Source organism: Neltuma alba, unplaced genomic scaffold, assembly GCF_004799145.2.
Source record: "Neltuma alba isolate B1F8T4 unplaced genomic scaffold, ASM479914v2 tig00011304_pilon, whole genome shotgun sequence".
NCBI classification, from domain to species: Eukaryota; Viridiplantae; Streptophyta; class Magnoliopsida; order Fabales; family Fabaceae; genus Neltuma; species Neltuma alba.
Window position 1 is genome coordinate 303,117 of NW_021636013.1, and position 23,963 is coordinate 327,079.

The 23,963-nt window shown below is 35.0% G+C and overlaps 2 protein-coding genes and 1 long non-coding RNA gene across 4 annotated transcripts; 2 read left to right on the top strand and 1 right to left on the bottom strand.

Annotated features, from left to right (window-relative positions):
* The first annotated feature begins 274 nt into the window (after nt 1-274).
* On the top strand, nt 275-8,986 carry LOC114711723 (2-alkenal reductase (NADP(+)-dependent)-like). Its single transcript, XM_028896156.1, has 5 exons — nt 275-609; nt 1,070-1,247; nt 2,019-2,185; nt 2,531-2,613; nt 8,401-8,986. Exons 1-5 carry the CDS (start codon nt 364-366, stop codon nt 8,777-8,779), a joined length of 1,053 nt encoding a protein of 350 aa, XP_028751989.1. The 5' UTR covers nt 275-363; the 3' UTR covers nt 8,780-8,986.
* LOC114711727 (uncharacterized) lies at nt 6,071-7,009 on the bottom strand. Its single transcript, XR_003737158.1, has 2 exons — nt 6,795-7,009; nt 6,071-6,483 (listed from the first exon to the last, which is right to left on the bottom strand). It is a non-coding gene; the product is annotated as an uncharacterized LOC114711727 (long non-coding RNA).
* A 1,704-nt stretch (nt 8,987-10,690) lies between the features above and the next one.
* LOC114711724 (2-alkenal reductase (NADP(+)-dependent)-like) lies at nt 10,691-22,461 on the top strand. Of its 2 annotated transcripts, none has more exons than XM_028896158.1 (5): nt 10,691-11,040; nt 11,358-11,535; nt 20,374-20,540; nt 20,887-20,969; nt 21,762-22,461. In XM_028896158.1, exons 1-5 carry the CDS (start codon nt 10,798-10,800, stop codon nt 22,138-22,140), a joined length of 1,050 nt encoding a protein of 349 aa, XP_028751991.1. In that variant the 5' UTR covers nt 10,691-10,797; the 3' UTR covers nt 22,141-22,461. The 2 variants fall into 2 exon arrangements, with proteins under 2 accessions (XP_028751991.1, XP_028751990.1); XM_028896157.1 differs by lacking the exons at nt 10,691-11,040; nt 11,358-11,535 and adding exons at nt 18,667-18,977; nt 19,432-19,609.
* Nucleotides 22,462-23,963: the final 1,502 nt, after the last annotated feature.

The following is a 23,963-nucleotide window of genomic DNA, read 5'->3' on the forward strand; positions in this document are numbered from 1 at the left end:
CACTTTGTCTTTTATATTTATTTATTTTTTAAGATAATCTTTATAATAATAATAGTTCTGATATTTAAAAAAAATAATATTTAATTATTACAAATAATTAAGCTAATTAGTTTTTTTAATCAATTTAAACCACCCAACTAGTTCTAAAAATAATAATATAAGGTAAATATGAAGTTAAAGGATTGAGCACTCGCGCGGTCGGAATTTTTATCATGATTTTCACGCGTCTAATTTTCTTCCTTTCGGATAGCAAGACGAAAAATGGGATGTTGGCAATGCATATGCCAGTGCCGAGAAAGCAAAGTCGCAGCATTTGTGGCTCCATAGCTCCGTCTTGTGGCGGCGCTGGCGAGAAGCTCAACAATGGCCGGCAATGTTGTCGACGGCGGGCAAGTCAGGAACAAGCGGGTGTTACTCAAGGACTTCGTCTCTGGCTTTCCCAAGGAGTCCGACATGCTCTTCACCATTTCATCTGTCATTTTGAAGCTTCCAGAAGATTCCAATGGTGTCTTAGTGAAGAATCTCTATCTTTCTTGCGATCCCTACATGCGAATCCGTATGTCCAAGCAATTACATCCTTCATATATCGAATCTTTCCAGCCCGGTTCGGTCGGTGCACTCTCTACTTCACTCTTCCATTGGATTATTGTTTATCACCCATATGAAATTGAAATTATTGATCGCAAAACAGTAGTTTTTTGGGCATAAGGTTGGCGCAGTCGCGCCATTTGAATATGATGATGTATTGTGAATTGTTTGAGTCTCAATTTTATATTGTTTACTTTTTATTCATTAGTTTATAGAATATATGCACACGTTGTTCCTATATTTTAAAATTTTGAAAATTATCATATTTTATTTGTTGCATCGTTCGTTACTTGTGTGCGTATTGTTTCTAATATGCTACTTCTTAAGCTATATAGTACTGTTCTCTGCATGTTCCCGACATAACATGAAATGAAACCATGTTAGGGCGAACGGTTTTAGTTCTTGACCTCTGTTGGTTTAAGTTGCATTCTTGCTAATTGTAGCTAATGATATTGTTTCTTTTGTTGTTGTAAACTGGCAGCCCATAAGTGGAGTTGGAGTTTCTGAAGTTATTGATTCTAGGAATCCAAAATTCAGCAAAGGTGATCTAGTATGGGGAAGAACTGGCTGGGAAGAATACAGTGTGATCGATTCACCAGAGTCCCTGTTTAAGATACAAGACACAGATCTGCCTCTTTCCTACTATACTGGGATACTTGGTAAGCTGTTTTCTTCATTTGTCTTTGTACGTGTTTAACCATGCAAAATAGATTTTGTGCTCGCCTCTTTTTCCCTTTGTTTGTTCTCCATTGATGTCTGTCCTTCTGTTGGAGATGCAGAGATTTGTACAACAGAAAGCCCACTAATGGTTGCCATCCTTATAGTAAATTTTGCTGATAGTGTGGGAGGAAACATAGGGCCAGACTGCAGTTCTTTTTATACACTTGATATTAGGTTCTTTGATGAAGTTATAATATGAACAAATTTTTTTCTTAGAAACCCAATCATGTGATGTTGATTTCTGAACATAAGGAATTACTGTTCCACAACATTCACAATTCTTACAGACGTTTGTGGCCTATCTCAAAATACTAGCATCATCCACAATTATGTTTCGATTTTTGAAAACATACACAGGGGAACTAGTTAAGTATGGTGATGATTTCATAGACGTCTAGATCTATGAAGATCTTTTTAATAAAATCGGGGGTTGGATTTGCGGACATATGGTAGTTTCAAAAGTTGAAGGCTTGCGTATCTAGTAATCTCACTTGAACCCCACTATATGCGTCCCACTTTTGTTTCTCCTCTTAAAATATTTCATTATCCAGAGTTATATCATTTGTTGTTTCCTAATGAATCAGCGTTTGATGAGGGAAGTAGAAGTAGAATAGATGTGCCAAGACGATTTCTTATCTTTGTTGTAAGTTTGTTTTTATATGCTTCTTAAAGCTTCATTCACCAAGTACCAACATAAACATTACGTGCAGGTATGCCTGGTCTGACTGCTTATGTGGGATTTTATGAGGTTTGTGCCCCTAAGAAAGGGGAGACTGTATTTGTATCAGCTGCATCTGGAGCTGTAGGTCAGCTTGTTGGGCAATTTGCTAAGTTGATGGGTTGCTATGTTGTTGGAAGTGCAGGAAGCAAAGAAAAGGTAAGTAAATATAGCTTAGCATACAGAGCAAACTTAGTCGAGCGAGATTTATTTTTTACTTTGTATCTTAAGGGAGATTAGTCTCTACTGTTGGTGCCTCACTAAAAATAAGAAGAATAAAGATCACTTAAGTGGTTAACTTTTGTAACTAATCATAAGGTAGTCCAGCCTCTGATTGCAAAATCACAAAAGCATACTCCTGTGAAAGATGCATGTGTGTTGTAACCTCAAACCACACGGTTTATTCACAAGTTTAGTAGCACTCATGTGACTCCAACATTGCTATGCACTATTTGTCGAATATATCTGATGTTGTTGCTTTACTTCATCACCTCTGTGACACAGGTTGACCTACTCAAGAGTAAGTTTGGTTTTGATGAGGCTTTCAACTACAAAGAAGAAGCTGACCTTCATGCTGCTTTAAAAAGGTTAGTGGTTATCTATTTTCTCATGATGCAGACTGTGCTGCATTTTGCAAATGTTTTGGATCCATTTTTGAAAGAGTGAAAGTTGAATCAGTACTATTCAAATCTTGCTATCAACTTATCAAGAGCTCCCAAATGGCCAAATTAGCCTGTTTTTTCTTTGTCCTCTTTTCTCTCTCCCACGGTGACCTCATGAGAGAGGATTTTAAGGGATGAGATTCTTTTCTTGTATCGGAGATTTTTTTTTTTTCGGGTTAGGGGGAGAGAGAGGGAGAGAAGAGGTGAGGTCTTTATGGCATGGGGTCCACATGGCATTGTTTGCTCTCTCTCGCTTATATTCTCCATTGTGTTCTTATATAAATATTATAAAAACTAGCTACTATTAAACAATGATAGTTGGAACTTGGATGTATACCTTATTTTTTACGCAAAGAGAAGAGAAGCACTTATTTTATTTGATAATCAAACAGGACAGCTTTCTACAGTCTTGGAAAATTTGGTGGAGAGACTATCTTTTTACTGTTATTTTCAATTACTTTCTCAAATCCAAATGCCGGGAAAGTTTATTATTTCAATTATTAAAACATAGATTCTTCTAAACTTCATTTATAATGAATTTGTTTCTTCCACTTCCCTTTTATTTATGGCTTGATACTTAGAGCATGTTGCTTTCACTCGTAAGTCATGAGTTTGAATTCCGAAGCAGCTAAAGAAAGCAGAAACAGCTTGTAGGAAATAGAATAATATGGAGAATAATTCTCTTGTATTTCATTGATCAGAATATACACATATATATACAAGTGAGAGGAGCCTCTGCATTAATGGCTCATTATGATAATATCATATCCTATTAAATCCTAATCATAATTACATAATATTTACATATCAAATCATATCATATCTCTACACTCCCCCTCAAGTTGGAGCATAAATGTTAAGCATGCCCAACTTGTCACACAGATAGTCAACACGAGTCCCATTTAGAGCTTTAGTTAGAAGGTCGCCTAATTGATCACTAGAACGCACATATCCAGTGGAGATGAAGTTCTCCTTAAGCTTGTCTCTGATAAAATGACAATCAATCTCAATATGTTTGGTACGTTCATGGAACACAGAATTGGAGGCTATATGTAGGGCAGCCTTATTGTCACACCACAACTTTGCTGGCAAAGTGGTTTTGAGGCCAACTTCCTTTAATAGCTGATATATCCAGATTATCTCACATACAGACTGTGCCATAGCTCGGTATTCTGCCTCTGCGCTCGATCTGGACACCACATTTTGTTTCTTGCTTTTCCAGGACACCAGATTCCCGCCCACAAAGACACAGTATCCTGTAGTAGACCGTCTCGTGGCCTTTGATCCACCATGATCCGCATCACAGAAGCACTCAATGTCTGTATGGCCATGATTTTTGTATAATATCCCACGACCTGGACATCCCTTCAAATAATGTAACACGTGCTCCAAGGCTTCCCACTGTCTGACAGTCGGGGATGCCATGAACTGGCTTAGTACACTGACTGGATAAGTAATATCCGGACGAGTTACAGTGAGATAGTTTAACTTGCCAATCATTCTCCTGTACCTCTCAGGATTCTCAAATGGTTTGCTCTTCTGAGCCTCAAGCATCCGTTTCTCATCATCAAGAGAATCATCGAGTGGTATGCTCCCATCAGCGTCAAGGAGTGGGTTGTGAACCATAGGAAACTTAGTCGGTGCTGCTCCCAACTTTCCAGTTTCCTTCAGGAGGTCAAGAACATATTTGCGCTGTGTCAGTAATATGCCCTTCTTGCTTCTCATAACTTCAATACCTAGAAAGTATGTCAGAGAGCCCAGATCCTTCGTCTGAAAGTGGGAATTAAGAAAGGACTTGAGGGACGAGATGCCCGAACCATTACTGCCTGTGATCACAATGTCATCTACATATACCACCAAGAGAATCATGCCAGCCGCTGTTCTTTGATAAAATACAGAATGATCGCACTTGCTTTGGCTCATGCCAAATTTCTGTACGACAGTACTGAACCGGTCAAACCATGCACGAGGGCTTTGCTTCAAACCATACAAGGACCTCTTAAGGCGACATACTTTCCCATGCTCCCCCTGAGCAACGAACCCAGGTGGTTGCTCCATATAGACCTCTTCATGAAGATCACCATGTAAGAATGCATTTTTAATGTCTAATTGATGTAGATCCCAATCATAAGTAGCAGCCAGAGAGATGAACAGACGGACAGATGAGAGCTTAGCAACAGGAGAAAAGGTTTCGGAATAGTCAATGCCATAGGTTTGTGCATAACCTTTAGCCACAAGGCGAGCCTTAAGGCGGTCAAGTGTGCCGTCAGCCTTAGTTTTCGGAGTGAACACCCATTTACATCCAATGGCCTTTTTACCCGCCGGTAAATCGACCAGGGTCCATGTACCAGCCCGATCAAGGGCCGCCATCTCCTCTTCCATTGCAGCACGCCAACCTGAGTGGGCCAAGGCTTCACGAATAGTTCTGGGCACAGAGATAGTATCTAGGGAGGCAACAAAGGAACTGGACACAGGAGACAAGCGGTCATATGAAACAAAGGACGAAATAGGATGGGCACAAGTACGTTTACCTTTGCGAAGGGCAATGGGTAGATCAAGAGAGGCATCCGGGTCTGGAACAGGAGGTGTCTCAGGATTAGGGTCAGAACGAGGTTCAGTGTTGCTCAACTCAGGATCTGAGGGCGAGGCGGACCAGGGAGGAATAGAAGCTGGCGTGGCGGTAGTAATCTCCTCTGACCGTCGTGTATACACACGATCAAATGGTTGAACGAGTGCGGGAGCGGGTGCTTGCGACGACAGTGATGGTGAGGTGACAGAGTATATTAGAAGGTCATCCTCCTCCGCAGGTGGAGCAGGTGGGAAGAATGCGAGAAATATGGTGTGGACTCTTGAAAGGTGACATCTGCAGATACTAAATAACGATTGAGAGTAGGTGAGAAACAACGATAACCTTTTTGGACCTGAGAGTATTCAAGGAAGACACATTTAAGCGACTTGGGGTCTAACTTTGAAATAGATGGACGTACATCCCGCACAAAACAGACACACCCAAATATCTTAGGAGCAATAGGAAACAAAGGCTTAAAGGAAAGAGGGTAAAAAAGGAGAGTTACCATCAAGAACAGAGGAAGGCATTCGATTAATAAGGAAGCAGGCAGTGGAGACCGCGTCAGCCCAAAATGGTTTAGGAACCTGCATTTGAAACAAAAGTGCACAGGCCACCTCAAGTAGGTGGCGATTTTTTCTTTCTGCAACACCATTTTGAGCTGGTGTATCGACACAAGACGACTGATGAAGTATACCATTTTGAAGCATGTAAGATTGGAACGAAGCAGAGAGATATTCTTTAGCATTATCACTTCGTAAGGTGCGAATAGAAACATTAAATTGAGTTTTAATCTCAGCACAAAAGGCACAAAAATGGGAAAACAATTCAGAACGATGTTTCATTAAATATAACCAAGTTGTCCGGGAATAATCATCAACAAATGTAACAAAGTATTTAAACCCTGCTTTGGACTCTACAGGACAAGGACCCCAAACATCAGAATGGACTAACTCAAAAGGGGATGAAACCCGTTTATTGACACGAGACACTAAAGGAAGACGATGATGCTTGGCAAACTGACATGACTCACAATCTAAAGACGACAAATGCTGAAATTGAGGATAAACTTTCTTAAGAGAAGATAGAGACAAATGACCCAATCGACAATGAACTTCAAAGGGAGAATGACTGCTAGCGCAAGCTACCGCATGAGACACCCGATCATCCAGTATATAGTGCCCGCCAGATTCATAACCTCTACCAATAATCCGCCTCGTCAAAAGATCCTGTATCAAGCAATGAGAAGGAAAAAGTGAGACCCAACAGTTTAGTTGACGGGTGAGTTTACTGGGAGATAGGAGATTAAAAGCAAGTTTAGGAACATTTAGCATAGATGACAAACGGATAGAGGGTGTGGGATTAACAGTGCCAAAACCGAGAACTTGAGACTGGGAACCATCAGCGATGGAAACACTTGACGGATTGGCAAAAGCATTATAAGAGGAGAAGAGATAGCTGTTACCTGTCATATGATCAGTAGCCCCGGAATCTATGATCCACTTTGAGGAAGAAGAAGCAAGGGCAGTAGCATTATTACCTGTTGTAGCTGCGGCACTCACAGACGGTGTAGTAGATTTTAACTGGGCATACTCAGCAGCAGAAATCGTGACTGTGTCACTGGCTTGTGTAGCCACGTGGGCACTGGCTTGTGTAGCCACGTGGGCAGAGTTATTCCATTGTTGTTTATTCTGAAGTTTTCGACATGTGCGTTTTGTATGCCCCGGTTCTTTGCAGTAATAACACACTACCCCACTGGAGTCAGACGGGGCTCCCCCTTGCTTCGAACCACCACGGGTAGGCCCCCCGCGGTTATCAATGGGATTACGAGTCTCATAGGTGCCCTTACTGAGCAAGGCACTTGTAAGAATACTAGCAGCTGGTGGTAAGAGATTCTCAGCTCTCATTACTCTGGAAAACACATCTTGAAGGTCAGAAATTTCAGATCCGGATAAGATTTGAGACCGAACTGTGTCGTACTCAGGTGGGAGACCAGTAAGAAAGCTCATAATAGCCATTTGCTCCCGTTGCTTATGCTGAACCTTCAAATCAGCAGTAAGAGGCATTAACACATTCAGTTCTTCATACATCCTTTTAAAGTCCATAAAGTAGGCTTTAAGAGGACGATCCTGTTTTTCAGAACGATAGAAAGCTTTGCAGACCTCGTAAACACGAGAGATATTTCCTTTTCCTGAATACAAAAAATCTAAATAATCCATTAGTTCCTTAACCAATTCACAGTGATTAATAGAGGGAATAATCTCACTGTCAATGGAATTACGGATCTGGAAAAATAACCGTGCATCATCCCGCAACCAGGTCTTTTTGGAATCAGTTGTTGGAGGATCATCAGTCAGATGGTCTTCCTTCTCAATGCTCCGCAGATACAGGCGAATGGTTTTACTCCAATCCAAATAATTTACCCAAGTCAACTTGTGATCAGTAATTTTAGTAATAGTTGGGACAAGCTCCGAGACAGATTTAATTTCCGCCATAGATGAAGTGCACTAACCAAAGGGAATGCGAAAGAGTGTTACACAGGAACACAAAGCACGATACCTGGATTACCTAATGAATACCAAAGCAGTAAAAAGGCCAACAGCTACACAGGGAGCTGCAAACAGAACTGACACAAACAGCGTGCCGGAGATGCGCCAGAAACGAAACAGAACGTCAGAAAGTAATAACCGTACGGACTGTACGGGGACGTCGAGTGAGCAGTGCAGAGCGCCGGAAAAGTCGATGAACAGTGCAGAGCGTACGGACTGTACGGACGCCGAGTGAACAGTGCAGGGTGGTGGCACCAAAGGAAGCGTCGGGAAGAGGGTAACGAGCTCACACAGTAATTTTGGTACTGTAGCAACCGAAAATTAACACCCAGAAAGAAAATTCCCACGCTCTGATACCATGTAGGAAATAGAATAATATGGAGAATAATTCTCTTGTATTTCATTGATCAGAATATACACATATATATACAAGTGAGAGGAGCCTCTGCATTAATGGCTCATTATGATAATATCATATCCTATCAAATCCTAATCATAATTACATAATATTTACATATCAAATCATATCATATCTCTACACAGCTGAACAAGAGAGGAGACATATCACTATCTTATATAGTGTGTTTAATTTTGCAGGTATTTTCCCGAGGGTATCGATATATACTTTGAGAACGTAGGAGGGAACATGCTGGATGCAGTGTTACTCAACATGAGGGTCCATGGCAGAATCGCTGTGTGCGGACTGATTTCACAGTACAACCTTGATAAGCCTGAAGGTGTGCAATATCTGTTCAATCTCGTGATCAAACGGATTCGCATGGAAGGTTTCCTGGTTCATGATCATTACCATCTCTACCCCAAGTTCATAGAGATGGTGATTCCACAGATCAAACAAGGCAAGATTGTTTATGTGGAGGACATTGCTCAAGGCCTTGAGAGTGGCCCTTCAGCCCTCGTTGGCCTCTTCTCTGGCCGTAATGTTGGCAAACAACTTATAGCAGTTGCTCCACAATGAGTCTGCATCCTTTGAATCAAATAATTCGCTGTACGCAATGTTGTAAGAAAGATATATGGAAAAAATAATTACGATGTGTGATTCTGTGAAAGTAGTGCTATAATAAGGAAATAGTCCATACTAATTTGTCACAAGTTAGACAGGCATGTGAGTGGGAACCTGCTTTGTTATCTTGCTTCTAAAGTGAGGCAGAGGTTTGGCTTGGTATTTGTAATGTGTTTTAAAACAAGATTTGGTTTATTATGATTGATTTAAGATTTTGGTTAAAAATGCTTCTAAAGATTTTGTTGTTAATAAATAATAAAGATATTGATATTGTGTGATTCATGTAATCGATTTTATGTTTTACTTAGCCGGATAAGGCTTTCACCCATACGGCCATACGTTATCTTTTTTCTTTCAAGGTCATTAACATTAAGTAAATAAATTTACCTCAAGTTTAAAATAGCTGAATTTCTTAGTGAGGCTATTGTTTTTTAGGAGTAAATATCGGGAAGAAGTTTTCCTTTAAAAATTTTATTGGTGAGAAAAACTTGGCAAAAGTACTCTTCAAGTTTTCATATGTAAAATATTATTAGATCCTTCTTATTAATAAATTTTTTTATGAGAACTTTTCTCCCATTTCCTATCATTAGGTAATCGATCACTAAAACACATCAATCTTATCAATGCTGTTTTATAACCTTTGCAAGAAAGTTCTCATATAAAGTGAGAGGTTCACTTCTGATTTTAAATTATTAATGCTGCCCATTCTACATAAAGCTTTTTCAAAAAAAAAAATCTATTTCATTTGAACAATCACTTATTTAAATTTTGACTAAGTTATTGTAAAATTAATAATAAGGCTATTTTAAAAATACAAGGTGAGTATGAATTTGACGCATCCCACCGTTGAAATGCATCAACCACACAAGCAAAGAAATCTCACTTGAAAATTCGCGTAAATTTCCTTTTTCTGATTCCATGGCAAACCGGGGGATCGAACTGGGATCTTATGGTTAGGTGTCAAGCGCTGCAACCATCCAATCCCAAAGCTATTCAAATTCGCATATTTTAGATTTGGCACCGCACTAATTAGCAGCCGACATTTTTGTCCACATTGGAAATTCTTGGATTTTTTATTGTTATTAATTTTCTTCCCAAGTCTATAAATATCGTTTTAATGTATGCAAGATATTTGGGCAACCATACTACCAGAAAACACCAACTTCATTTAAAAATTTGTTTATTCCAGATCATTTAATTGAATTATGAGAAAATTGGAAAAAAATCTCTCATTAAAAACCTTATTAGTGATAACGAATTAAATTATAACATCATTATTGTATGCATACAAAATTTATAGAATACTGGTTATGTTTTGTACATAAAATTTATCAGGTTTTTCTCACCAACAAAATTCTTAATATATTTCTTAAATTATTATCGGAAATTGAAAATGCATGAACAAACTAATCTCTCCCTCTTTTTTTATAAGCAACATTAGAACTTATCACGTAAATTAAAATATTAGTTAAAATTAATTAGTCAAAAACAATGTGTCAAAATTAGAAGTTTTTTTCTTTGAAATGCCCTTATTTATAGGGAGAGAAAATATGAGAAAGAATGTAAGAAAATTATTATAATAAAGACAATTATAAAAAAGAGAGAATATGTGATTGAAAGATGATAGTTTGAGAAATAAAATATAAATGTATTAAGTATTAAAATAATTAAAATAAGTAATTAATAAGGGTAAAATAAAAAATTCGTTATAAAAATTTAAAACAACTTACAAATGTTATTAATATTTAAAAATAAAAGAGAGATGATAGCCGTTGTTTATTAAAAAAAACCGGAGGGAGTAACAAATTTCATTTAAGTGGCAATCTATTAACGTCCATAAGCATCTTGCTTCTGCATTTGCCTTGTCCAGCCACGAGTAGAGATAACAGAATCTGTGGCTTGAGACAGTCAAGGGTCTCTCTGTTCCTTTGCGGTAAGCTCATTGCGGCGACGGCGACGGTGAGAAGCTCTCGATGGCCGGCAATGTCGACGGTGGAGAAGTCCGAAACAAACAGGTGTTACTCAAGGACTTCGTCTCTGGCTTTCCCAACGAGTCCGACATGCCCTTCTCTACTTCCTCTGTCAGTTTGAAGCTTCCGGAAGGTTCCAATGACGTTTTAGTGAAGAATCTCTATCTTTCTTGTGATCCCTACATGCGAAACCGTATGTCCAAACCATTACGTCCTTCATATGTCGATTCCTTCCAGCCTGGTTCGGTTCGTACTCTCTCCACTTCACTCTTCTTTCTTGTTTGGAATATTATATTGCTAATTATTCGTACCAAATTGTAATTATTGTTCATAAAACAATCGAACAGTAGTAATTTTAGTTTTTGGGAGTCGATCACGGAACGATGGGCTCATTGTTTTGTATGATAATCACTTTTTAATGCATCTTCATCAGTTTTCACTGGTCGCAAAACATGGAAGATTATGTTTAGGACGGACGGTTAGAGACTTACAGTTTATGGAGTTTTGAGTTGTGTTTCTGTGTAGTCTAACTGATGATGATATTTGTTGTTATAAATTGACAGCCAATAATCGGATTAGGGGTTTCAAAAGTCATTGATTCTGGGAATCAAAACTTCAGAGAAGGTGATCTAGTCTGGGGAATGACTGGTTGGGAAGAATATAGTGTGATCAGTTCGACAGAGTCTCTGTTTAAGATACAACACACAGATCTGCCTCTGTCCTATTATACTGGAATACTTGGTAAGCCGTTTTTTACCCCATTTGTTTGTGCTTATGAGGTAAGGTTGGGGAGGAGCGGAATGACAATAACTTCTAATTTTAATAAAAAAAATATAATTATTTATGCATCAGATCTCATATTTAAATTTATATAAATGTAAAAGACCTACTCCTCCGGTCTTTATTATAAGACCCAATTTGACTTTTTATTTGGTCCTAATTATAGGACTCAATTCATTTTGTCTCTTATATTTATGTATTTTTTTCCAAGATAATCCTTCTAATAATGATAGTTTTAGCCAATATACTTAATTAGCAAGGATATTTTAGGAATGACAACAGTTATTTATTATAAATAACCAACTTAACTTACTTCTTTAATCTCCTCAAATAAGTCAATTGGGTCTTATAATTAGGACCGGAGGAGTATTAATTAACAGGTTGGGTTGCCTCTTTTTTATGTTAAAGAATATAGATGAATTGCATTATTGTTTTGTTAAAAGTAACCTTCCAATCCATAATATTATATTTGCAGGTTGCCCTTTCAGACACCTCAATAATCTGTGATTTCTTTTTATTATATATGTGTGTTTATAATATGGTTAGCTTATTAATTAACCTTTCTAATTGGATATAAAAACACAACTTATCGGTTCACATCGCGATTCGGAATTTAAGTTTGTGTAAATATAAAATGCGTATTAACTAACTGAGTTTTATCTGTTTATAAAAAAATCGAGTTTTATCTTTTTTTATGTTACAAAAAATTGAAATAAATTGTACCACTTTTTGCCCTAAATATAAGATTTAGTCTATAATGTTTATAGTAAGCTTCCAATATTGACAAAAACAAAAGTAAGCTTCCAATGTTGGCAGGAAAAAAAGAAGAAGCAAGCTTCCAATACATACAAGATTACAAGTCTATAGTATATTAGTATTTAATGTCATTCGAACTTGAATTGTTGGGCAAGAAAAATTAATTAGCAATAGTCCCCTTAAAAATGGACAATAATTCGTTTTTAAATATGATATCCTGACATGCTATCTTGTTCCCATAATTTTATTCATAGTTTCAAAACTATCCCCCTTACATTTGAAGTGTTTTAAGACCATCCTTTAAATGATTAAAGGGGTGCTTCCAGAAGTGCTTCTCAGAAGCTTTTTTTTTTTTTTTCATAAAACGAGACAAACTTCTCCACATATTTATCTTGTATATCGTAAAAATACTTTTAAAATCATGGTTTGGTTTCCATCCAAACACTCTTTAAATCTATATCAAATAAATTGTTTGTATAAAATGTGTTCAGATAAAAGTTGACACCAGTGAATATAATGTCATATTGTCATTTTCGATTCTTATTTTGTTATTTTTGTTTTGAGATGGAAACTTAATGGGAAAATAAATAAAAAATCTCTTGAATTTTAAAATTCTAAAACAGTCTTGTTTATTATACTTTAATAGCAATTGACTATACTTGAAAAACAAATTATGACAACACATTTTTGTAATAATTATTGATTTGGGATTTTAATTTTTTTTTTTGTGGTTTTCCCAAACTTAATCCTACTTAATTCAATTTTTTTAAACAAAATTGGAGTTGAAATTGCACCCCTCTTCTCAAACAAGTGCTAATTTGATTTGAAATAATAATAAAATTAAAATAATTATTAATTATTAAAATTAACTTATTGATAGGACAAAATCACATCTGAACTAATAGAAACATCACCATAATAGTTTCTCAAAGCAAACCCATCACTCTTTCTCATTTCACACCAGAAAACCTATTTACTATCACAAATACCAAGAGGTGCAGATTGAAGCCAAAGTACATAGAACAACAAAAAATAAAACCAAACACACACATCAAATTCCGACTAATCCAGATCGAGCTAATAAAAACACACAATATAATCAAGCTTATATCTATGTTTGTGTATTGTTCCACCCGACCACAATAAAATAAACAATGTCATCATAATTTGTGGCTAAAACCGCAATGAGGGCAAGTCCTTTGTTCTGGAGAACATATGCCGGCAAGTCGTCCTTCTTCACAACGATGGACGCAGAAGGGATTATCTCTTCAACTCTCATCGCTACCACCTCTACTGACCACCCAAGCAGTACACTCCATGGATAATTCCTCGCTTTAATAATATCCCACCAAAAAAGAAAACCACAATCAACTTGAAATTCTGTTGCTTGATTAATTTCTTTTTATTTTCTAGGTCTATGCATGAATTTATTTTTATTAATGGGAACTGTGTGTGTCTATGATGACGTGGAAAAATAGAGGAAAATAAGTATGTATAAATACTCCTCAAGTCTTATTTATTTATTCAATATGTTTTACCAGAACTAAGAAGAATCTTAAACATCGTTAATTTTGTATTAAAAATCAATGATTTTTTAAAACTTAATTTACTCTTATTTATTATGTATATTTCAAGAAAATAACAAGATACAAAATAATAAATTAATTAGGGATAAAATTATATACTCATATAATAAATTTAATGAGATTGGCTTATATGAAAAACAAAAAAAGAACACTTTATTTTATTTGTCTTATAAATAGCGCCCGCTGCTCTTCACAATCTACTTCTTGTTCTACACGAATAATTTACAAAATGACTTAAAGAGATGATGCTGTACCTTTCTCTATTTCTTCGGGGATCCCATGAGGTGAGAAATGATCAAGATCTACAGAAGAACCTCGAGGGAAATGATCAATATCTACAGAAGAGCCTGCTTGTGTGGCCAGAGAAATAGGAACATATTCTTCCAACTGGGTTAAATGATGAAGATAAACATCCAAAGTTGAGGAAGAAGTAGGAGGAATGAATGGTTGAGGCTGAGTTGAACAATGAACTTGAACTTCTAAAATGGTAATAAGCAGACTCATAATTGTCATTTTTGCTAAATGACCCCTTGCAATGTCCATTACTTTTCCCCTTTAGATTTTCGATCCCCCTCTTTGGATTATGTTGTTGAATGAATGAAGAGCCAAGTGAGACTGGACTCAATTTATAAGATCTTCATATCACCTTTCATGAAAGTGACATTTTGCTATTATATATTTGGTTGCTTTTAAATTTAAATTATTTAGATTTTAGATCTTGGCCTTATAAATATCCTTATTATTCTGCATAATAATAAAGCTGTGAATTAATATTTATTTGATCCTATTTATAAGTTACTTCCAACGTGTTTCACACATATATACCAAGAAAAATTAAACCTTAAATTTCATTAATTCTCATTTAAAATTCAACAACTTTCTAACTTTATTTCTATTTAAGATATATATATATATATATATTATGCCTTATGTAAATAAAATCAACACAATAAGTCCAAAAAAAAAACAAAATCAACATAATAATAAATGAGAGTTAAAATTATACATTCAAACAAGAAATTTATCTTAGTGTCCTATAAAGAGGATAAAAAATATCTTCTCTTTGCTGTATAAATATGATAAGAGGAGTAAGTTTTATTTTGAAAGGGTATTACTGTTTAAGCACGGATCCCAAATTTGAGTTTTTGTGTAAATATAAAAGACGTATGAACTCCATTGGCAAAAAATAAAAGATGTATTAACTAATTGAATGGCATCTTTTTCATGTCACAAAAAATTGAGATAAATTGTATATGTATTTTTTTTTCTGGTTAAAGCATAAGTATCCTCTTATTGGAGGCAATTCTATTTGAGACATTGTCGGATACTAAATGTGAACACCTTTTCCAGTGGAAATTCGAACTTTGGTTCACCACGTTGTGGGAGACTAGCCTATTCCGCTAGACCCAACTCCCATTGATAATTGTATATGTATATTGTTTTCGTAGCAAGCTTTCAATACATGAAAGATCCACTACATACTAGAATGCGATAGTGGGTCGCCCTTTCAAACACCTCAATCTATGATTTTTTTTTTTTAACACATGCACACATATGAGTATGCATACGTATTAATTATAAATATTATTTAGAAATATAAGCACCCTTCTGATAATAAAACGAAAGTGATTTTTCATAAAATTAAAAAGTATTGGAGTGAGTTTCAAACAAAATTAGGAGAGAGAGTATATAAAGACCATAAAAAAATAGCAGTATTCCAAAGAGCAGATCAATAGTTATGTTTTATTTTTAATTTTATACTGTTTAAACAAAGCATAGGCAACATCAACTTTGAATGTAAGATCTCATTTAGGCATGACACGTAGCATTACTACAAGGGCGGCAAACTGCAATTGATAATCAAAAGTTATGTTTTATTTTTAATTTTATACTGTTTAAATAACGCGTGTGTCTGGTCAAAAAATAATAATAATAACAACGTGTGTGCACAAACACGTTAATTTTAACTTTGAATGTAGGATCTCATTGAAGTATAACACGTAACACTACTACTAGGGCGGCAAGCAGCTATTGATGATAAAAAATTATACTATTTAGATCTTAAATATAAGATCTCTTTTATACTCTACAAAAAAAATCTTATATTTACGACCAAAGAAGTATTGGATATATTGAAAATATTTAAAAATTAAATAAAAGTAGAATTATTGAAAAAAGAAGAAAATGAGAAACAGCATAAAAATAATATTTAAGAGATATAGAAAAATAAAATATTCTTTAAATAATATCTGTAAAAGAAAAAATATCTCCTTGAAAAAACAAGAAAAGATCAAATTGCTCCTAGAAACAAAAACATCACAAATGACAATTATATTATTATTGGGACAATTTTGACATTTTAATAAAAATATTACTCTTATACATATGAGTGAAGTTTGCTTAGTTTCTAAATATAAAACTTTAATTTACTTTATCTCTAAAATTTATACTTTGTTTTTTAAATTATTCCTTCTAATCACACTTATTAAAGGAGTTTTCAACGTAAATAGTTTCCAGTACAAATAACAAAAATAGTATTTTAGGAAATAAACACATATTTCTTACAAATAATTAATTTAAATAATTTTTATTTCTATAAATTGATAGCTTAGTTTCTACATATTTAGGATCGTAGTAACATTTTTTAAAACCATGTTTTGTACAATTGAAAAATGGTGGGTTTAATTATTAATTGAAGAAAGAAACGTTAAGATTGAATAATTGAAGTTTTTCATGGGAGATCAACTCTCGTGTAAACATGAGAATCCTTCTCATATGAGGGGAAAGAGTTATCTTAATTGGTTAATATCAACGGCATGATCTTTAAACTTTTGACGTGTGTAAAACTTAGTGCTCATGATAATCCTAATGAGTCAAACCGACATCCAATATGTAAATTAACAAGTGTTGATTTGGCTGCCAAGTCACCGTCTCCATAATCATCAACCTCCTACCTCCCCGCAAGAAAGCTCACCGCCGCTCAATTAACTGTTTTCTTCGGTATTTCCCCTATTAAAGGGTGATGCAGAAGAAGCACTGTTGCTGGAAGGGTGATGCATTGGAAAGTAGGAGTGGTGGAACTCCCAGAGAGCAGCTGCGAGTTTTCCTGCGGAGAAGAGGAAGGTTGATGATTGCGGAGATAGTGACTTTGCCGCCAAATCAACAACTAAAATAATTTACACGTCTGATCTTTCCTTAATGAGTTGGACTAACAAAGATTATTTTCTGAAAAGATAAAGCTAAGTTTTAAAAGAGTCAAAAATTTAGATATTGAGTCACACTGAGTCATCAGTTAATAAACCTAGTTCTCAGTAGAATTGAAGGACCAAAAAATATTTTCTGTTTTTTATAATTATTCATTTTATTTCATTTATGAAAGTTAGTACTTCCAAGACGTGATGATATTATCGTTAAAGTATACATTTACCTCTTTAATTTTTTTTATAGAAAGTTTTAATTTAACTGTTTAACTTTAAAAGATATATTTTTAATCATTTAACTCTAAAATTGTTAATAACAAATAATGATATTAAAATCCTAAATATTGATAAAATATTATCAAATACTAATATTTTAAGTTTAATTTTCAAAACAAAGATAATTGTTAAAAAATAACAATCATTTAAGTTTGACGAGTTTACGGTTAAAGAAGTAAATATATGCTTTTGAAAATTAAGGAACTAAATTAAAATCTTATACTACATCCGGTTATTAATATAAGAGTTAGTTGACTGATTTGAATAGATTAAGGAGATTGGTTATGTTAGTTATTTATAATAAATAAATATTATTTTTTCTAAAATAACCTTATTAATTAAGTATATTGGTTAAAAATATTATTATTACAGGAATTACGTTAAAAATAAATAAATAACTATAATAGATAAAATAAATTAAAATATTATATTTAAGATTAAAATAAAAATTAATCAAGCTTTTATATAGTATAAAGCGGGGATTGAGTACTCGCGTATAAGGGTGTTCAAGGCCGGCCCGTCCCGGTCGGCCCGTTCCGGTCCTGGTCTTATTGGGACGAGACTGATCCGTCCCGAAATTTTTCTGGACGGGACAAACTGGGACGGGACAAAAAAGGGACCGGGACAGGACGGGACACGGGACAGGGTCGTCCCGTCCCGGTTCCTTTTTTAAAAAAAAAATTTAATTTTTTTAATTTTTTATATAATATCATTTTTTTCATATTTTTTTAAGATTTGAGACTATTGTATGGAACTATGGATATATTTATTTAGAGTTTTTATATTTGTTAATGATTTGAGATTATTGATGATTAGAATTTTTAGCAAGTTTTTATTGTGTTAAAAGCTTTTGTTTAGAGTTTTTAATAACTATTATATGTAATATTTTGAGCTTTTGTTTAAGGGTGCCCAAACAAATAAAAAAGATGTTTTTATAAGATTTAAACTCAAAAAAATATAATTAAAAAAATCAGATTTTTTTAAAAAAATTAAAAAAAATAATTTCGGGACGTCCCGGCCCGTCCCGGATCCGTCCCGTCCCGACCGGGACCGGGATAACCCCGGGACGGGCCGGGACACGGGACAGAAAATCTGTCCCGTTACTGTTTACCGGGATGGAACCGTGACGGACCTGTCCCGGTCTCGATCCGTCCCGTGAACACCCCGCGTGGTCGAATTTTTTATCATGATCTTACACGCGTCTAATTTTCTGCCTTTCGGATAGCAAAACGAAAAATGGGAGGTTATGCAATGCATATGCCAGTGCGGAGAAAGCAAAGTTGCAGCATTTGTGGTTCCATCGCTCCCTGTTGTGGCGGCGCCGGCGAGAAGGTCAACAATGGCCGGCAATGTCGTCGACGGCGGGCAAGTCAGGAACAAGCAGGTGTTACTCAAGGACTTCGTCTCTGGCTTTCCCAAGGAGTCCGACATGCTCTTCACCATTTCGTCTGTCATTTTGAAGCTTCCAGAAGATTCCAATGGCGTCTTAGTGAAGAATCTCTATCTTTCTTGCGATCCCTACATGCGAATCCGTATGTCCAAGCAATTACTTCCTTCATATATCGAATCTTTCCAGCCCGGTTCGGTCGGTACACTCCTACTTCACTCTTCTATTGGATTATTGTTTATCATCCATATGAAATTGAAATTGTTGATCGCAAAACAGTAGTTTGGCACAAGGTTCGCACAGTCGCGCCGTTTGAATATGATGATGTATCGCGACGTTTTTAAGTCTCAATTTTATATTGTTTACTTTTTATTCATTAATTTATTGAATATATGCACACATTGTTCCTATATTTTAAAATTTTGAAAATTATCATATTTTATTTGTTGTATCGTTCGGTACTTGTGTGCGTATTGTTTCTATATGCTACTTCTTAAGCTGTATATTACTGTTCTCTGCATGTTCCCGACATAACATGAAATGAAACCATGTTAGGGCGAACGGTTTTAGCTCTTGACCTCTCTTGGTTTAAGTTGCATTCTTGTTAATTGTGGCTAATGATATTGTTTCTTTTGTTGTTGTAAACTGGCAGCCCATAAGTGGAGTTGGAGTTTCTGAAGTTATTGATTCTAGGAATCCAAAATTCAGCAAAGGTGATCTAGTATGGGGAAGAACTGGCTGGCAAGAATACAGTGTGATCGATTCACCAGAGTCCCTGTTTAAGATACAACACACAGATCTGCCTCTTTCCTACTATACTGGGATACTTGGTAAGCTGTTTTCTTCATTTGTCTTGTACATGTGTAACCAGGAAAAATAGATTTTGTGCTCGCCTCTTTTTCCCTTTCTTTGTTCTCCATTGATCTCTGTCCTTCTGTTGGAGATGCAGAGATTTGTACAACAGAAAGCCCACTAATGGTTGCCATCCTTGTAATAAATTTTGCTGATATTGTGAGAGGAAACATAGGGCTAGACTGCAGTTCTTTTTATGCATTTGATATTAGGATCCTTGATAAAGTTATAATGTGTACAAAGTTTAAAAACCCAATTATGTGATGTTGATTTCTGGACATAAGGAATTACTGTTCCATAACATTCACAATTCTTACAGAGGTTTATGGCCTATCTCAAAATACTAGCATCATACACAATTATGTTTTGATTTTTGAAAACATATACAGGGGAACTAGTTAAGTAGGGTGATGATTTCATAGACATCTAGATCTATGAAGATCTTTTTAACAAAATCGGGGTTTGGATTTGCATTCTTATGGTAGTTTCAATAGTTGAAGGCTTGCGTATCTAGTAATCTCACTTGAACCCCACTATATGTGTCCCACTTTTGTTTCTCCTCTTAAAATATTTCATTATCCAGAGTTATATCATTTATTGTTTCCTAATGAATCAGCATTTGATGAGGGAAGTAGAAGTAGAATAGGTGTGCCAAGACCATTTCTTATCTTCGTTGTAAGTTTGTTTTTATATGTTTCTTAAAGCTTCATTCACCAAGTACCCACATAAACATTACGTGCAGGTATGCCTGGTCTGACTGCTTATGTGGGATTTTATGAGATTTGTGCCCCTAAGAAAGGGGAGACTGTCTTTGTATCAGCTGCATCTGGAGCTGTAGGTCAGCTTGTTGGGCAATTTGCTAAGTTGATGGGTTGCTATGTTGTTGGAAGTGCGGGAAGCAAAGAAAAGGTAAGTAAATATAGCTTAGAATATAGAGCAAACTTGGTCGAGCGAGATTATTTTTTACTCTTTGTATCTTAACGGAGATTAGTCTCTACTGTCGGTGCCTCACTAAAAATAAGAAGAATAAAGATCACTTAAGTGGTTAACTTTTGTAACTAATCACAAGGTAGTCTAGCCTCTGATTGCAAAATCACAATAGCATACTTCTGTGCAAAATGCATGTGTGTTGAGACCTCAAACCACACAGTTTATTCACAAGTTTAGTAGCACTCATGTCACTCCAACATTTCTATGCACTATTTGTCGAATATATCTGATGTTGTTGCTTTACTTCGTCACCTCGGTGACACAGGTTGACCTGCTCAAGAGTAAGTTTGGTTTTGATGAGGCTTTCAACTACAAAGAAGAAGCTGACCTAGATGCTTCTTTAAAAAGGTTAGTGGTTATCTATTTTCTCATGATGCAGACTGCGCTGCATTTTGCAATGTTTTGGATCCATTTTTGAAAGAGTGAAAGTTGAATCGGTACTATTCAAATCTTGCTATCAACTTATCAAGAGCTCCCAAATGGTCAAATTAGCCTGTTTTTTCTTTGTCCTCTTTTCCCTCTCCCACGGTGACCTCATGAGAGAGAATTTTAACGGATGAGATTCTTTTCTTGTATCGGAGAATTTCTATTTGTTTTTTTGGGTTAGGGGAGAGAGAGAGGGAGAGAAGAGGTTAGGCCTTTATGACATGGGGTCTACATGGCATTGTTTGCTCTCTCTCGCTTATATTCTCCATTGTGTTCTTATATAAATATTATAAAAACTAGCTACTATTAGACAATGATAGTTGGAACTTGGAATATAATAGTGTGTACCTTATTTTTTATGCAAAGAGAAGAGAAGCACTTATTTTATTTGATAATCAACAGGACAGCTTTCTACAGTCTTGGAAAATTTGGTGGAGAGACTATTTTTTTTTTACCGTTATTTTCAATTACTTTCTCAAATCCAAATGCTGGGAAAGTTTATCATTTCAATTATTAAAACATAGATTCTTCTAAACTTCATTTATAATGAATTTGTTTCTTCCGTTTCCCTTTTATTTATGGCTTGATACTTAGAGCATGTTGCTTTCACTCGTAAGTCATGAGTTTGAATTAGGAAGCAGCTAAAGAAAACAGAAACAGCTGAACAAGGGAGGAGAGATATCACTATCTTATATAGTGTGTTTAATTTTGCAGGTATTTTCCAGAGGGTATCGATATATACTTTGAGAACGTAGGAGGGAACATGCTGGATGCAGCGTTACTCAACATGAGGGTCCATGGCAGAATCGCTATGTGTGGACTGATTTCACAGTACAACCTTGATAAGCATGAAGGTGTGCACAATCTGTTCAATCTCGTGAGCAAACGGATTCGCATGGAAGGTTTCCTGGTTCATGATCATTACCATCTCTACCCCAAGTTCATAGAGATGGTGATTCCACAGATCAAACAAGGTAAGATTGTTTATGTGGAGGACATTGCTCAAGGCCTTGAGAGTGGCCCTTCAGCCCTCGTTGGCCTCTTCTCTGGCCGTAATGTTGGCAAACAACTTATAGCAGTTGCTCCACAATGAGTCTGCATCCTTTGAATCAAATAATTCACTGTACGTAATGTTTTAAGAAAGATATATGGAGAAAATAATTACGATGTGTGATTCTGTGAAAATAGTGCTATAATAAGGAAATAGTCCATAATAATTTGTAACAAGTCAGACAAGCATGTGAGTGGGAACCTGCTTTGTTATCTTGCTTCTAAAGTGAGGCAGAGGTTTGGCTTGGTATTTGCAATGTGTTTTAAAACGACAAGATTTGGTTTATTATGATTGATTTAAGATTTTGGTTAACAATGTTTCTAAAGATTTTGTTGTTAATAAAGCATAAAGATATTGATATTGTGTGATTCATGTAATCAATTTTATGTTTTACTTAGCCAGATAAGGCTTTCACCTATACGTTATCTTTTTTCTTCCAAGGTTATTAACATTAAGTAAATAAATTTACCTCAAGCTTAAAATAGGTGAATTTCTTAGTGAGGCTATTGTTTTTTAGGAGTAAATATTGGGAAGAAGTTTTCCTTTAAAAATTTTATTGGTGAGAAAAACCTAGTAAAAGTACTCTTCAAGTTTTCATATGTATAATATTATTAGATCCTTCTTATTAATAAATTTTTTTATGAGAACTTTTCTCCCATTTCCTATCATTAGGTAATCGATCACTAAAACACATCGATCTTATCAATGCTGTTTTATAACCTTTGCAAGAAAGTTCTCATATAAAGTGAGAGGTTCACTTCTGATTTTAAATTATTAATGGCAATGCTCCCCATTCTAGATAAAGCTTTTTTTAAAAAAAAAATCTATTTCATTTGAACAATCACTTATTTAAATTGTAAAATTAATAATAAGGCTATTTTAAAAATACAAGGTGAGTATGAATTTGACGCATCCCACCGTTGAAATGCATCAACCACACTAGCAAAGAAATCTCACTTGAAAATTCGCGTAAATTTCCTTTTTCTGATTCCATGGCAAACCGGGGGATCGAAGTTGGATCTTATGGTTAGGTGTCAAGCGCTGCAACCATCCAATCCCAAAGCTATTCAAATTCGCATACTTTAGATTTGGCACCGCACTAATAGCAGCCGACATTTTTGTCCACATTGGAAATTCTTGGATTTTTTATTGTTATTAATTTTCTTCCCAAGTCTATAAATATCGTTTTAATGTATGCAAGATATTTGGGCAACCATACTACCAGAAAACACCAACTTCATTTAAAAATTTGTTTATTCCAGATCATTTAATTGAATTATGAGAAAATTGGAAAAAAAAATCTCTCATTAAAAACCTTATTAGTGATAACGAATTAAATTATAACATCATTATTCTATGTATACAAAATTTATAGAATACTGGTTATGTTTTGTACATAAAATTTATCAGGTTTTTCTCACCAACAAAATTCTTAATATATTTCTTAAATTATTATCGGAAATTGAAAATGCATGAAGAAACTACTCTATCCCTCCTTTTTTATAAGCAATATTAGAACTCATCATGTAGATTAAAATGTTAGTTAAAATTAGTTAAAAACAATATGTAGAAATTAGAAGTTTTTTCTGTAAAATGCCTTTATTTATAGGGGAAGAAAGTATAAAAAAAAGTAAGAAAATTATTATAATAAAGAGAATTATGAAAGAGAAAAAATATGTGATTAAAAGATGATAGTTTAAAAAATAAAATAATAAATATACTAAGTATTAAAATGAGTAATTACTGGGAGTAAAATAAAAAATTCGTTATAAAAATTTAAGATAACTTATAAATATTATTTATATTTAGAGGTAAAAGAGAGACGGTAATTATTGTTTACAAAAAGACGGAGGGAATAACAAATT

What these genes read in the sequence shown, in the direction of transcription:
- LOC114711723 (XM_028896156.1), top strand. Translation starts at nt 364, where the DNA reads ATGGCCGGCAATGTTGTCGACGGCGGGCAAGTCAGGAACAAGCGGGTG. An exon ending in AATCTTTCCAGCCCGGTTCG is followed by an intron (nt 610 to 1,069) that starts GTCGGTGCACTC and finishes GTAAACTGGCAG; the next exon opens with CCCATAAGTGGAGTTGGAGT. An exon ending in CTTCATGCTGCTTTAAAAAG is followed by an intron (nt 2,614 to 8,400) that starts GTTAGTGGTTAT and finishes TTAATTTTGCAG; the next exon opens with GTATTTTCCCGAGGGTATCG.
- LOC114711724 (XM_028896157.1), top strand. Translation starts at nt 18,732, where the DNA reads ATGGCCGGCAATGTCGTCGACGGCGGGCAAGTCAGGAACAAGCAGGTG. An exon ending in AATCTTTCCAGCCCGGTTCG is followed by an intron (nt 18,978 to 19,431) that starts GTCGGTACACTC and finishes GTAAACTGGCAG; the next exon opens with CCCATAAGTGGAGTTGGAGT. An exon ending in CTACTATACTGGGATACTTG is followed by an intron (nt 19,610 to 20,373) that starts GTAAGCTGTTTT and finishes CATTACGTGCAG; the next exon opens with GTATGCCTGGTCTGACTGCT.